Source organism: Ictidomys tridecemlineatus, chromosome 2 (assembly GCF_052094955.1).
Source record: "Ictidomys tridecemlineatus isolate mIctTri1 chromosome 2, mIctTri1.hap1, whole genome shotgun sequence".
NCBI lineage: Eukaryota > Metazoa > Chordata > Mammalia > Rodentia > Sciuridae > Ictidomys > Ictidomys tridecemlineatus.
Window position 1 is genome coordinate 176,001,376 of NC_135478.1, and position 16,161 is coordinate 176,017,536.

General features: G+C 36.7%; 1 protein-coding gene across 2 annotated transcripts in view; it reads left to right on the plus strand.

The window, feature by feature from the left end:
• Positions 1-407: 407 nt before the first annotated feature.
• Positions 408-16,161, plus strand: part of Rint1 (RAD50 interactor 1) — a 29,011-nt gene continuing 13,257 nt past the window's right edge. Inside the window, exons 1-12 of one of the 2 annotated variants that reach the window (XM_040291673.2) lie at positions 408-519; positions 1,033-1,439; positions 2,062-2,107; positions 6,316-6,500; positions 7,961-8,202; positions 10,676-10,825; positions 10,909-11,082; positions 11,184-11,333; positions 11,897-12,053; positions 14,193-14,303; positions 14,418-14,643; positions 15,627-15,764. In XM_040291673.2, the coding sequence (XP_040147607.2) occupies positions 423-519; positions 1,033-1,439; positions 2,062-2,107; positions 6,316-6,500; positions 7,961-8,202; positions 10,676-10,825; positions 10,909-11,082; positions 11,184-11,333; positions 11,897-12,053; positions 14,193-14,303; positions 14,418-14,643; positions 15,627-15,764 (2,083 nt within the window). In that variant the 5' untranslated portion in view covers positions 408-422. The remainder of the gene's footprint in view (positions 520-1,032; positions 1,440-2,061; positions 2,108-6,315; positions 6,501-7,960; positions 8,203-10,675; positions 10,826-10,908; positions 11,083-11,183; positions 11,334-11,896; positions 12,054-14,192; positions 14,304-14,417; positions 14,644-15,626; positions 15,765-16,161) is intronic. The other variant, XM_078040230.1, reaches the window with a different exon arrangement.

The window sequence follows — 16,161 nt, forward strand, 5'->3', positions numbered from 1 at the left end:
TTTTGCTTTGATCTTTATAACTTGAAGGACATGGAAAAACAACCCCCACGAAGTAAAAAAAGATAATGGGTCCTAGGGAGAGAAGAAAAGCAATAGGCTCTGGATTTTCAAAATTTCCCCCGTCTGCTGTTGTTCCCCAGACTTCCCAACCAACATATTCTGCTATGATTCAGTTTCACTGAACCCTGTAAAATTCAGACCCCTTTTGCAACCAGTTGCCATTTTCTCTCCTGAAAAATATGCCCCTCCGGTGCTTAATAAAGGATCCGTTGAGGTTTGTCTCCATTCTTTTCTCTTCTTTTATTCATTTTGCTGTCAGTACTTCCGCATTAGTTTGTTTATGAAGTTATCAAATCCCGGGTTCCTTTACTAACCCTTGCTGCTAGGAACTCCCATTCCTCCTCCCTGGCAATCAGCAGGTGATGGGGAGCCTCCACTGGGCGAAGTGCAAGTTAGGAGTTGAAAGCTCTTCCTCCATTCAGCTCCTAGGACGCTTACAACCAGAGCCTCATTCTCCAGGTAGGAAACCAGAGAGTTATCCCTAGGAATCTGATCATCCTTAAAAGAAAGATTAAAGATCCTAACTGTAAGGTCCTTGTTTAGCATCTGGATGGCCATCTTAAGTGACAGCTGCATTTTAGGAAAATTTTCGCTTTCCCGCCTAAGGGGGTTTTGAGAAAGGCTCACCACTGACTTCAACCTTCACTGCCAATAGGACTCGCCCGAGTCTAATCCCTGAGCCTGCCCCATAAAAGTCCCGAATCCCAAGCCTGTGTTGCCTCTCTCCTATGGAGAGATGGCCTTTATTTGTCAGCTCTAAATAAACTCTCGTGTGTATCCCTGCCTGGTCTGCGTCTTTCATGTCCCGCTCGCCCGCCCTGTTTCCTCGCTTTCCTTTCACTAAAATTCTTTGAAAATCTCCTATTAAACCGAACCAAATAACCTACATTTACTTTTAAGTTCTTAGTCAATAAGCTTACTCACACTCTCTAACATAATATTGTCTAAGATATAAATTTAAATGATTTACAGAGAATCTATGGCGTGGAGGAAGCATACCTTCAAGCTACATTAAGAGCAGCTCCCAGCAAGCAAGGGGCTTTACAGTGGCTGAGAGGGATCGCCCCTTTCCCTCCAGAACCTTACGGGCGGGCGCCCGTTTCCTGAGCGGCCATTCCGACCCTTGGCCAGCAGGTGGTGCCACAGCGCGGCCCGGGGCTACGCTGCCATGGCCTCTCTGGGCCCAGAGGAAGGAACCAGAGAGACAGCAAGAGGAAGTCGAGGTGGCGCGTAGTCCTAGGGACACCGAGTCGGAGCTGGTGTCTGTCGCTGGCCGGAGTCGCACTCCACACACCAAGCTGGCAGCGCATGGAGCCGAGGACTCGCGCGGAGGCAGAATGCATCCCACCGGCGAGATCTGCGAGGTCCTTGCAGCCCCGGTGAGGCGACCTTGGGAGGGGACGCTGGTGGCCCAGTCAGATGGTACAGATCTCCCAGGGGAGATTGTTTGGGTGAGGTGACCCTAGAAACTAGTGGTACCCGTGGCTGGAACCGGAGGGTCTTCCAAGACCGAGTTGTGCGGGCCGTGGTGACGCAAGCCTGTAATCCCCATTGACCCAGGAGGCTGGGGCAAGAGGAGCGCAAGTTTAAGACCAGCCTGGGAAATTTAGCCAGGCCCTAAGCAATTTAGTGAGACCCTGTCTCAAAATAAAATAAAAAGGACTCGAGATGGAGCTCAGTGTTGAGACGCCCCAAGGGACATAGGTCCAACGAAGTGGGTCTAATGGTCTGGGTGAGATGACAGATCTCATTGGGTGGTAACCTCGGCGACTGGGCAGGTAACTCGGGTCTTAAGAGTCACAGACCTGGGAAGGTGGCAGTGGTGGCACTAAGGAGATAGCTATCTTTCAAACTGATATCTGATTGCTCTGGCCCCTAAGAAGCCCTCGAAGGGAGAGAGACTGGGACTCCTGTCTTCCAGTGGGTGTCATTTAGGAGCCTTGTATGAGTTCCATCTTACTTCATTCTTAATTTGTTTTGTCACACCTATTTTCCTTCTAGTGTTCCTCTGAAAGTGGCGAGGAAGGGAAGAACATCGAGGGGAAAAGTAAGTAGGCTCCAAATACCTTAGCTCTTTTTTGCCCAGTATTCCTTCCAAATTCACCCTTCCAGGGTCTGCAACAGAAAAGGGTTCTTAGCCTATTATCTTTCAGATGAACTATTTTCTTTCTGTGGAATATGCTTATATAGTAATAAATACTGATTATTATTATACACATATTGCTGTGTAAAGTTGTAAATGTGGGAGGCTTTGGAGAAGAACACTTCCTGACCCTCTACCTAGAACAGGAACTGGTATGGCTTCATTCAAGGTCTGTCCATCAGATACAACTCAGAATAATTGGGACCTGCTTGTCATGTTAATAATGCATCAACTTAAGCATCAGGAGTTTGGAGAAGCTAATGATTTGGGAAACATGACAAACATCTTAATCAGGTTCAAAGGAAGTAAATGATAATCATTTAGTTGCACTTTTACCCTCAGTGAATTTGCAATTAAAATTTGCTTTGGGAAGAGCACAATGGATAATTTGAGTTCTGGATCTTGGACTGGTCAGGGAAGGGGGAAAAGTTGGTGTCTACATTTCATACCTAGGATAAGAACATATGCCAGGAATGTTGACATTTGTCATTTTATTTTAATGTGATTTTTTTTTTCTTTTTAAGTTAACGTAGAATCAACTCTGTAAGAGTAAGTATGGCAAGTTATTGGAAATCAAGGACTCTTCAGGGGCTTTTGAAGTGAATTTTTCTTTTGAGGCGGGGAGTAGAGCATACAATAGCTCATTTATAGGAATCAGGGATTGATACCACTGAGCCACAATCCCAGCCCCAGTTCATAACTCTTGACAGTCAAGGCTGCTACAGCTTAATTCCTTTTCCTTGAAGGATATGAGGGTGCACCATAACTTTTAGTTAAACCCTTCTGCTATGGTTTAGATATGAGGGGTCCCTTGAAAAGCTCATGTTAGGCAATGCAGGAATGTTCAGAGGTGGAATGGTTAGATTATGAGAACTGTAACCTTATCAGTGGATTGATCCCACTTGGATTAATACTTTGAATGGACTTTTGGGTGGTAACTGAAGGCAGGTAGGACATGGCTGGAGGAAGTAGGTCACTGGAGATACGCCTTTGGACTATATCTGTCCTGGTTCCTCTTGCACTCTGCTTCTTAGCTGTCATGAATTGATAGCCTTCCTCTGCCATACCCTTCTGCCATGGTATTCTTCATTACCTCAGGGTCAAAGCAATGGAGTTGGCCAACCATGGACAGAACCTATGAAACCGTGAACCCAAAATAAACTTTTCCACCTCTAAATTTTTTTTGTCAGATATTTTGATCACTGAGATGAAAAGCTGAATAACACACCTTTCATTTTCCACATTCAGATGCCTCGGAAGTCTGATGCCTCCAATATATCATTTTAGTAACAGGATAGACACTGATTATCATATTATGGACTTTGTCCTTGTTCCCAGTGTTCAGTCAACTACTTTGCAATTAGTAGTGCTCTTTACAAAAAACGGAAAAGGAGAGACATAAAAATGTCCTAAATCACCAGTATGTCATTTTGAAGTATGTAATTTGATTAAGAATGTACTATATGACACATTTGAATTGTTATATACATAAAGAGTGTGATTTTTTTTTTCTTTTATGTTGAGGTAGAACCAACTCCCTAAGATGTAGCAATCTAACTTTTCCCGGAGGATTCCCTGTCTCTATTTATTTGTGGATATACACAACTCACTTATTTATAATAAATAGAAAAAAAAAGAAATTGTGAATATACAATGATATTAATATAATATTCATATATAATGATTAACTTACAACTGCACTAATGTATGATATTATGTATTGTGATTAATGTACTGTATTATTATATATTAATAAAGTGTGGATGCAGATAGGTCAATCCTGTTCATATTTGAAGGAGAAGAAAATAAATAGTATTGGATTAAGAACAGGAAATGAGGGGCTGGGGATATGGCTCAAGTAGTATCGTGCTTGCCTGGCATATGTGAGGCACTGGGTTCGATCCTCAGCACCACATAAAAATAAAATAAAGATAGTGTCCACCTAAATCTAAAAAATAATTAAAAGAAAACAGGAAATGAATTTTAGAAGTTAAATAGAACAAAGGGAAATTTTAGTTTTTGGTGGTAGAAGGAAGGGTGAGGGAAGAACATACTTGATACCAAACATACTGATATGTATTTTGTTAGTCTTTACATAAATAACTGAATAATAGCTGATATTTACATTTTACATTTAGGAATATATTTAGATGTTAATAGTTAGGATGACTTGTAATGAAGGTGTTTACATGTTGTTCCCCAGGAGGCTCTGTTTCGTTCCCCCAGCTTTATCCCCCCCCCACACACTTTTTAAAAATTATTTTTAAACTAGGAATTACTTGAATCTAGAAAGGTTAATTCATCAATGTGGAAAAATTCAAATTGTGGAGGGAGTAGAACTGAGTGTGTTTATCAGTGAAATGAAGTATGATTATACTTCAGGTTTTCTAAACTTGCCTGGAAAAGAAGCTGTAAGTAATGAAAAGAGAATAGCTTATTCATGGAAACAGATTCCTCAGAGAGAAACCTGAACTCAGCACACTGGGGTGGGCTGCGAGGACTGTTTCTGGTTTCCCTTGTGTTCTCCCTTTTTCTTTGGTCATGTCACCCCTTAATTCTTTGCCAAGAAACTGCTATGAACCTCCAGGTCCCTGAGGTGCAGGGCACAGTTCAGAAAGCCACCCTGAACCAGGCACAGTGCCACACCTGTAATCCCAGCTACTTGAGAGTGTGTGACAGGAGGATCAAAGTAGTCCAGCCTGGGCACCTTAGTGAGACCCTTTATCAAAATAAAAAGAGCTAGAGATGTAGCTTAGTGGTAGAGCACTTAACTAACATACAGAGGGCCCTGGGTTCAGTTTCTAGTACTGAAAAAAAAAAAAAAAAAAAAAAAGAATGCCACACTGGTCAGCAAAGTATAGCAAGAGATACCTGATAAGAAGAGCAATGCTATTGATCCACAAATTTAGGACAATTGAAAATAATTTAGTTGCCTTTGAAATAGACTATTTACTAAAATTTGTTTTCTTAAGTATTTTGTTAAGATAAAACTTAAGCTGGGTGAGGTGGTACATGCCTGTAATCCCAGTGGCTCCCTGTAATCCCAGCGGCTCATGAGGCTAAGACAGGAGGATCCAAAGTTCAAAGCCAACCTCAACAAAAAGCGAGGTGCTAAGCAACTCAGTGAGACCCTGTCTCTAAATAAAATACAAAATAGTACCCCTGAGTTTAGTCCCTGGTACCCCCCCCAAAAAAAAACTTGAAAAATTTAAATTTATATATTTGACTTTTGCTTAAAAAGAATTACAGGTAACTTTAATTAGGTCTTAATAAACATCCTGGAGAGTATTTGGGAAATTTCACATTGCTCTTCAACAAGAAATGGCTTCAGGGTTCCAAGTCATCTGCTTTGCCACGTTTTTACTAAGTCCAATATAAATTGGGCTAAATCTGGTTTGTTTGCCATGGAAAGAATCTCATTTTGTACAAAATAGCCATTTTGATTTTTTTCAAGTAACTTTTGTATTTTCTCTCATGTATTCTTTTTTCCTTCTTCCTGTTTCTGATATGGACATCTTTGTTAACAATGACATTTTAAGCTTTTAAAACTGTTTAAGAGAGAGTGTTTACTTATTGGTCACCTTTTCAAATTTCTTCCATATACTTGAAATATTTCAATAATTTAACATTTTAAAACTAGAGAACTCATTTGTTGTTAGTCTAAATCTACCATTGATTCCTTATAAAATTAGAAAAGGGGTCTGGGGTTGTAGCTCAGTGGTGGAACACTTGCCTAGCATGTGTGAGGTACCAGGTTCGATTCTCAGCACCGCATATAAATAAATAAAAATAAAGTTCTATCAACAACTAAAAAAAAAATTGAAAAGGTATTAGCATTGTCATGACAATGTCTATTGAAACCTCTTGTTACTAGGTCAGACTTTACGAGATTTTTTCTTCACTCTGAATTTCTTCCACTCTTAAGTATTTTGTAGTACTTGCTTGATAGACTGCTTTATAGCTATTCATTTAAATATTATGTGTCTATATATAGTGTATGTATTTTAAAATTATTAGTGTTTAAAGGTAAACACACTGTCTTGTGTATCTTTTATATTTCCTTTAACTCTATAGTGCTTAGTGGTATTGAGTAGTTCCTTTTTAAATTTTAGGTGATATGAACATTGCATCTCTCATGGGAGGTGAAGAGGTCTGCAGAGATACAGATAATGGTGACCTTCCTTCTTATGTGTCTGCATTCATAGAAAAGGAAGTTGGAAATGACCTTAAATCTTTAAAAAAACTTGATAAACTCATAGAACAAATGACAGAAAGTAAAATGCAGTTAGAAGAACAGGTAAGTATTAAAACTCATTGAAATAATATCACTAATAATGGGGCTGGGGCTGGAACTCAGTGGTGGAGCACTTGCCTGGCACATGCAAGGCCCTGGGTTCAATCCTCAGCACCACATAAAAATAAATAAAAATAAAAAGGTATTGTGTCCAACTACAACTAAAAAATAAATATAAAAAAATAAATAATATCAATAACATACTCATTATAGGAATAGAATATAAACATAATCACTATTATTTATAGAATTTTAGAGTTTGGATTGTGACAAAAGTCTAATCATTTAAAACTATTTAATAGGTTTTTAAAGACCTACAAAGGTACTACATATTTTATAGATTATTTAAAAGGTAAAAGTTCCTGCTTAGTTATGTCTTGAAAACATAATGATAGCTAACATTTTATATAGCTTTTATGGAATGACTTCTAAAGTGCTTAAAGAATAAATAATATTGTGATTTACAAAAATGTTTAGACACTGTCATTCCATTTTTTTTTAAATAAGTGCACACAGCAAGAAAAACACAAAAAGTATAATATTGTAATAGTGGTTATTGTAGGGTAGTTGGCTGAAAGTGACTTATTATCTTCATATTTTATGTCTTTTCAGGTTCTTTTTTTCTTTTTACAATAAACATTACCTAAAATAATTGAAAAACAAAACAATGAAAGTATTCTTGAATCTAAAATAACTGGATCTGTATACCTGGAATAGTCAAAGAAAAAAAAAATATTGTTTAACTACTAAATTAGGTTAAGTATAGTCTGTGGGTATGTGGATGTCATCCCTGGGTTGTCAGTTGTCTTATGTTCTCCTATTCTTACTTATCACCTTGGGCCTCCTCAACTCTCCTCTTTTTATCTTTCTACCACACCTACTGCTAGCCTCTACGTTTAGCCTGGCCCCATCAGTTTGTTTCACTCTTGAAGGGCTCTGTTAGAGGTTATGTCATAGCTGAGTGGGTTGTGCCTATCCATTGTGTGGTCTTCTACCATGCCTCACCTCACCTGCCAGTCCTTTTACAGGAAGGTCAGTTCTGCTGCGACACTAGGCTGCACTTTCACAAATTATATGTAAATAAACAAAATGGTTTGTCGAATTCACATCCAGCATTTTATATTTGGATTGATTGGTAGGGTTGAAGAAATCAAATCTTTCTTTTGAAGTTTTTTTTTATAATATTTATTTTTTAGTTGTGGTTGGACACAATACCTTTATTTTACTTTTTGTTTTTATGTGGTGCTGAGGATCAAACCCAGGGTTTCGCATGTGCGAGGTGAGCACTCTACTGCTGAGCCATAATCCCAGCCCTCTTTTGAAGTTTTTAATGGATAATTTTCAGTTCTGTCAGAACAAACATGCATTTGGAAGTGAATGAACTAAAAGAAGATTATGAAAATTTTATCTGATTGCTGCTATTCTCTTTGTCTTATTTATTTATTTATTTTTGGTATGGTTAGGTACTTACCATTTCATCAGAAATTCCTAAAAGAATTCAGAGTGCCTTAAAAAATGCAGAAGAATCAAAGCAATTCCTTAATCTGTTTCTGGAGCAAGAAACTCAACTCTTCAGTTCCATTAACAGCCATTTACTGACTGCACAGCCTTGGATGGATGATCTCGGGGCCATGATTAACCAAATTGAAGAGATCGAACGGCATCTCGCTTACCTTAAATGGATTTCACAAATTGAAGAACTAAGGTAAAATGGGCCTCTTTGTTCTCATAATTATTGTTTTCCTTTGAGGCTCTGTCTTAGAGCATGCATGCTTGCCATTAAATAATTGAGTTAATTAAAGATTATAATGATGTAATTTTACCAGTTGTTAGGAAAATAGCATTATGATAATGATTCTTTTCCTTTGTTGTGAATGAACATAAACTTTTCAGGGAGTTTAATTTGCATTTGAAAGAAAGTAAGTATGTTAAAATTTTAAGTCTTATAGTTGTGTTATGAACATCTGGTAAAAAGTATTGTTTGTAATATGAAATTAGTAAAACAAACACTCAGTGTGGGTAATAGGTATCCCTGTTTAATTTTTAGAGATAGTCACATGAGATGGATTGCTTCCTCTAGAATTTGATTTTTTTTTTTGTATTAGAGATTGAACTCAGGGGCACTTAACCACTGAGTCACATCCCCAGCCCTATTTTGTATTTTATTTAGTGACAGGGTCTCACTGAGATTCTTAGCCCCCCACCATTGCTGAGGCTGTGTTTGAACTCAGGATCTTCCTGCCTCACCCTCCTGAGCCACTGGGATTACAGGCGTGTGCCACTGCGCCCAGCTTAGAGTTTGAATTTTTTTCAGTGTGAATCATTAAATAACTTATTTTAGATGAATAACAAAATTCTACTGAGTAGGGGGGGAAGAGGAAGAAGTTCTTTTAAATTGAATATATACCACTGGTGATTATATCTGGTATTGCTTTTTAAACAAGCCAGAGTAACATTTCTACCTAAAGGGGCAACTTATTTGGTTTCATGATATGGTCCCCTGAAATTATATTGTTGCATTCTTGCTTAGTTTTAGCTATTCTTGTTGCATAACTGTCAGTAGCCATTAATGTCTGGAAAACCAAAGGGAGAAAAATCATCCAAGAGTACCCCCTTCCTCACAAGTGAGCTAGGGTCTGGTGCATGCTAGGCAGGTGCCCTTCCACTGAGCTATATGACCCTGCCTGCCCCCTGCTGCTCCCTGCCTTTTTTTTTTTTTTTTGAGACTTGGAAGTTACTCAGGCCATTCTTTTTTTTTTTTTTTTTTTAAAGAGAGAATGAGAGGGGCTGAGGATGTGGCTCAAGCGGTAGTGCTCGCCTGGCATGCGTGCGGCCCGGGTTTGATCCTCAGCACCACATACCAACAAAGATGTTGTGTCCGCCGAGAACTAAAAAAATAAATATTAAAAATTCTCTCTCTCTCTCCTCTCTCACTCTCTCTTTAAAAAAAGAAAGAGAGAGTGAGAGAGGATTTTTTTTTTTTTTAATATTTATTTTTCTAGTTCTCAGCGGACACAACATCTTTGTTGGTATGTGGTGCTGAGGATCGAACCTGGGCCGCACGCATTCCAGGAGAGCGCGTTACCGCTTGAACCACATCTCCAGCCCATACTCAGGCCATTCTTGAACTTGCCTCAGCCTCCTGAGTAGCTGGGATTATAGGTGTGACACCACCATGTCTCCAAAATTTTTAATATTTTCTTTAAGATGTACCATAGTTAATCTATTTAATGTTATATATGAATGTTATGTATTCTTTTGTCCTGCATATGTTTCCTGAGATTATAAAGCATTTTACTTATTAGTTTGGTATGAAAATCCTTATTTTGCATATATGAGGCTTTATTTTTGAAGATTTTGGTGTGATTAGTGATTCCAGAAATTGACTTAAGCTTTTTAGATCATCTCATTCTTGTTTAAATTATTTACAGTGAGGGAATTTTAAACCTTGCTTTATTTTATTTCTTTATTTCTCCTTGACCCTCTGAAAGAAAATACCAGTAAGAGATAATATTAATAACCTTATTAGGTAAAATAAGTTGTATAAAGGTCTCCCTCTCATTGTACTACATTAAAATTATTAGATTAACTAAAAGTATTAGATTAACTAGAATAGGACTGTGATTATTTATAACCATTTCTGATATCTGAATTGTTTAAGAGAAATGTGTCCAGAGAATCATATTAGAAATAAGAAATTTATAATGAAGTACAGAAACAATTGTTTCTCTCTTTAATAATGTGTTCTTTCCCTTAAGGCTTTTGTGGTAACCTCTCTATTTCTAGCTTTTTTTTTTTTTTTTTTTTGAGCTTCTGTAATTCTCTCTTTTAATTTAAGTAGTTTCTTCTTGTTAGGACTAGCAGCTTTGTTCTGTTTCATGAATTCTACAGTACCTCAGTATCACTCCAAATGGAGACTTTTCTTAGGCTCTAAAATGTCTTTTATTCTTCGGTGTTCTGTAGAGATATATATCATCCTAGAAAGCAATCCTTCTATATTCTGTGGTTACTTGTACATTTTAAGTTTTTTTGTAACATTTATATATATCTTAAGCACAGTAATCTTTATTCTAATATAATGGAACACTTAGTTTGCAATATATTTCTTTGAAGTGGGAAATCAAGATTTGTTAGGCAAAAGAAATAACAATTGAAGATATTGTACTTGACCCTAACAGATGCTATCCTGAACATGGGCTGCTTGCTGCTCTTAGAAGGTTGCTAAGAAATTTAGAGGACTCCAGGATCCAAGAGAGACATGGCGTTAGGTTAAATAGCCACATCAGGGTGGTGCTTCATTCTTCCTTGGATGTAACTTTATATAAAATGTGAGGGAGAATCGTTTTTTCCAAATTTATAATTATTCTGAATAAATTTTCCTTAAGTTTATTTTCTTTCCTTTGTTTTACAGTGATAACATTCAACAATATCTGATGACCAATAATGTGCCAGAGGCAGCCTCTATTCTGGTGGCTATGACAGAACTTGACATTAAACTTCAGGAATCATCCTGTACTCATCTTCTCAGTTTCATGAGAGCCACAGTTAAATTCTGGCATAAAATTCTCAAGGACAAGCTTACAAGGTAGAGAATTTACCCATATCTCATGGTCATTACTTTCAGTTGGATATTTGGCAATTATTTGATAACTTTGTACTGAAATGTGTATTTGTTTTCTGTTTCAGCGATTTTGAGGAAGTTTTAGCACAGATTCATTGGCCATTCATTGTGCCCCCTCAATCTCAAACTGTTGGCTTAAACCGACCCACCAGTGCCCCCGAGATATACAGTAACCTGGAGACATTGTTTTGTCAGTTATTGAAACTGCAAACCTCGTATCTTTGTCAAAGTGGAAAACTTAACTGAAATTTCTTCTTTATAGAGTGGATTTGTGGCTATAGAGTAAAACTTTTTGAAAGTGGTCAAGAACCAAATGGGAGTCCTGGGTTGGACTTGATGTATCAATGACCATTGATTTGTGGATTTTTCTTTTGCAAAGTGAACTTTGTGTGGGCCAGAGTATTGCAAGGAAGAGTTCTGAGACAGAGACTGACCCAAGTTTGCATCATATTTGCATCATATATACTAGAATGAATGAACAATTGGGAGGAAACCTTAGTAACAAAGTATTAATCTAATCAAATGATAAGTTGAATTTCCTGATATTTTTATTTTAGAAAAGATTTACAGATTAATTCTAACAAAAATGTGCATTTTTTACTAGTATATAATGTAAAGTTAGACTTATTATTTGTATCATAATTTTTATTTAGTATTGGTACATTTGTTGGGAAATTGTGTGTATACATATATTGTGTGTGAGTGTTTATGTGCATATATATGTGTGTGTGTGTCTGTATGTATATTTTATTCTTTTTCCTTGACTTTACTATGTCAGAGATGAATTACTTACTGAGCCAAAAGAACTCCCAGAAAAATATTCTCTTCCACCTTCCCCTTCTGTCATCCTGCCCATCCAGATTATGCTGACTCCCCTTCAAAAGAGGTTCAGGTATCACTTCAGAGGCAACCGACAGACTAATGTTATAAGCAAGGTGTGCTTTGCCAACTCTTACCTTTGATTTTTAGTAATAGTAAATGTTAAATATTTCTGTACTTTTACCAACTTAAAATTTACCTCTATTCACTTTTCTGTTTTTCTTCTAAAGAGCTAAATTCATGTTTTGTCACTGCCATTTATAATAGGGGACTTGGAAGTAGATATGTTGCAGGTGTCAGTTTACTCATTGGCATGTCATATGACCAGTTTCTAGGATTGCTATGGGTGCTGTAGCATTTGATGTGACGGTTTTTACAATTGGATCCACTGTGTTTCATTGTACAAATTGCTCCTTTGGATTTATAAATATATTGAAAGAAAAAGTGAATTCCCCAAAATAGTAGAGCATTAGTTTTGAATATAGGTGCTTATGCTAAAATGCTTTATAGCTGTGCAAAGAGATTATGGGAATAAATGTAAACAGTTTTGAGGACATTATCACCAATATTTTAATTGAAGGACCTTACTGGTGTATACTAGGCATATTGTTGAGATATTTCTTTGATTTGGCTTGAGAAATAAGTCAAATTATAATCTTAGAAATTACTAGGAGGGCTGAGCATGGTGGTTTATGCCTGTAATCCCAGTGACTTGGAAGGTAGAGGCAGGAGGATTGCAAACTTTTTTTGTTGTTGTTTTTGTTTTTGGTGGTGCTGGGGATTGAACCCAGGACTTTATGCATGCGAGACAAGCACTCTACCAACTGAGCTATATTCCTAGCCCACCATTGCAAGTTTGAGGGCAACTTCCACAATTTAACACGACCCTGTCTCAAAATAAAAAGGAAAAGGGGCTGGGGATATGGTAAAAGCATTGCTGGGTTTAATCCCCAGTACCAGAAAAGAAAAAAGGAGTTATTTACTACTTTATCTATTGAGTTTTGCTACCAATTAATGTAGCATATATAGTTAGGGGTTCAGTAAGTATTTTAAATTTTACTAATGCCAAATCACACTAGGCATTGTACATATCATATAAATAAACTTATCAAATTCATAGAATTTTAAAGGAGTCACTAGGCATGGTGTGGTACATGCCTGTAATCCCAGCTACTTAGGAGGCTAAAGCAGGAGAATCCCAAATTTGAGCCGGGCAATTTAGCAAGATCCTGTCTCAAAATAAGAATTAGAGTGCTGGGAATGTAGCTTAGTGGTAGAATATCACTGAGTTCAATCCCTACTACATTAAAAAAAAAATTTTTTTTAAAGGAATCCAGGAATAGGTAATTATGTTTGTGTGTTTGCACAGGAAGGAGCATAGTGGCTTCACTTTATGGGTCTCCTTTGTTGAATGGGGTAGAAGGAAGGGCAGAACCACTTAGTACTAAATAATAAGACAAAGCAATGAACCTAAAGTGGTAGAGAGGCAGTAATAAGTTGATATAAGAAAATTGTGAGTTGGTTGGCTTCTTTTGAAAGTATGGTCCCAGTGGACTTAGCACTCTGCCACCAAGTCTAATCTGTGCAACCTTTGAGATTAGATACTGCCCTTATTCATTTTTGTATTCCCAACATCTAGCACACAAGAGAGGTTTACCACTCCGTAAATATTTTTGGATCTTTGTTCAACAAAACTTGGAATGCTTGCAGAGATCATCTCTAAGGAAAATTTAAAATGCTGCGTGTCTTATTCCTTTCTATAATTATACCTGTTTTAAGCCAATTTTTTTCCAATTTTTTCCTTAATCTATCATTTGAAAAGAAAAAGAAGAAGAAAATGATGTTTAAAAATTTTAAAAAACAACTTAAAGCCCATCAGTTCATTTTATCTGTTATTAAAGTGCTAAGTTTTAAATATATATAGTTTTTTTTTCCCCCATGGTGCTGACGATTAAGTCCAGGGCTTGGCACATCCTAGGCAAACACTTTATATCTTTACCCACTCTGGCATTTTAAATTTATGGGTTTATTGGCTTACACCACATTATTGGAATTTGTTGGGAGAATATTGAGAAATATTTGGTTATTAAGCTTTTCATGAGTTTGAAGTTCAGAGTAGAAATTATTTTCTCCTACATAGAAATTTTCAACTAATTTTTAAAAAGTGTTGTGTATTTACAATTAAATATATATTTAATTATGACTGTCTACTCGGAATAAATGAAAAATTTAAATTATTTTACCTTCTTCCTTAGCCGGAATGGTACTTGGCTCAGGTACTTATGTGGATTGGAAACCATACTCAATTTCTGGATGAGAAGATTCAGCCAATATTAGACAATGCAGGCTCTGCAGTAAATGCCAGGGTAAGAGACTCAGTCCTAAGTGTTTCAGTTTTAGAGTTGTACCTGTACTTGAATACCTCGTTATCTACTTACCTCATGTATGTTTCTTTTTTTTTTCATGTGTGTTTCTTTTAGCTTGAATTTTCTCGGGGTCTCATGATGCTGGTTCTTGAGAAGTTAGCTTCAGATATTCCTTGTCTGCTCTATGATGACAATCTCTTCTGTCATTTGGTGGATGAGGTGCTGTTGTTTGAAAGGGAGCTACACAATGTTCACTGCTATCCTAGCACTTTTGCTAATTGTATGCATATTCTATCAGAGGAAACCTGTTTTCAGAGATGGTTGACTGTGGAGAGAAAATGTAAGTGCTCATGTGGCCATAGGACAGAGATGCCTGTTTTTTTTTTTTTTGTTGTTGTTGTTTGTTTTTCCACTTTAAAAAATTTGTTCTTTTTAGATATACATGACAATAGAGTATATTTTGACATCATACATAGAGTATAACTTGTTCTGATTGGGATCCCATTCTTGTGTTTGTACATGATGTGGAATTTCAATGGTTGTGTATCCATATATGAGCATAGGAAAGTTATGTCAGATTCACTCTACTGTCTTTCCTATTCTCATTGAGATACCTCTTTTGTTATATAAATTTTGGTGTTTTCCGCCTCTAGTCCTGGTAGGAACTATAGTCATCAAAAATTTTCCTGGTGAGAGTTTACCAAGTTGCTTTCAGAGATAATCTTATTTTCTTTTCTTCCCATGAAACTTTATATTTTTTTCTTGAATTACACTTTACATGCTTCTAGAGTGGAACAGGCAAACTGGTAGAGCATTTTTGGATGTAGTCAGTGTAACTATTTTTTTTTCTTTTGGTGCCTGAGCGTCAACCCAGGGGTGCTTAACCATAGAGCCAGATCCCCAAACCTTTTTTTATGTTTTAGTTTTAAGTTGACACAATACCTTTATTTTTTTGTGGTGCTGAGGATCGAACCCAGTGCCTCACGCATGCTAGGTGAGTGCTCTACCTCTAAGCCCCAGCCCCCCAGCCCTTTTTATATTTTATTTAGAGAGAGTCTTGTGAAGTTGCTAAGTTGCTGAGGCTGGCTTTGAACTTGAGATCCTCTTTCCTCATCCTCTTGAGCTGCTGGGATTATAGATGTGCACCACCATGCCTTGGCAGTGTAACTATTTTGAAGATTTGAAAATAATATATTATAACTAGTGGGATATTGTGGGTTTATTGTATAGAAGAGTCCAAAATTCCTAAAAAATTATAGGTTGAAAAAATAAGGAATGACCATAATTACTTAATTGACATAATCCTTTTTTTCTTCATATCAGTTGCTCTTCAAAAAATGGATTCAATGCTTTCATCAGAAGCTGCCTGGGTATCCCAATATAAGGATATCACTGATGTAGATGAAATGAAAGTTCCAGACTGTGCAGAAACTTTTATGACTCTACTCTTGGTTATAACTGGTAAGTATAAATGTTTCATGATAGGGCTTTGTTTTAAAAGTATTGACTTTTCACATGATACTTTTTTTAGTAGCTAAAAAATATTAATATTATACAGTGGTTATTATAATTCAGTTTATATTTTAGTTGATATCTAACAAATATTTGAACTTTTGGATTTTTAATAATTTAAGTAAGGACTTAAACATTGGTATACCTAAGGGAAAAATTTTTGAATTGTTTTATTTAAACAATTAAATAAGAATTTAATTTTATTACCTGAACTGTCTTGCCATTTAGCTTTTAAATGCCTTCAGTAATGGCAATTGACCTAAATTAAATTAATTTTTTTCAAGAGATAGAGTCTCACTGTTTTTCTGGACTACCCTTGAGCTCCTAGCTTTTAGCCTCCTGATGG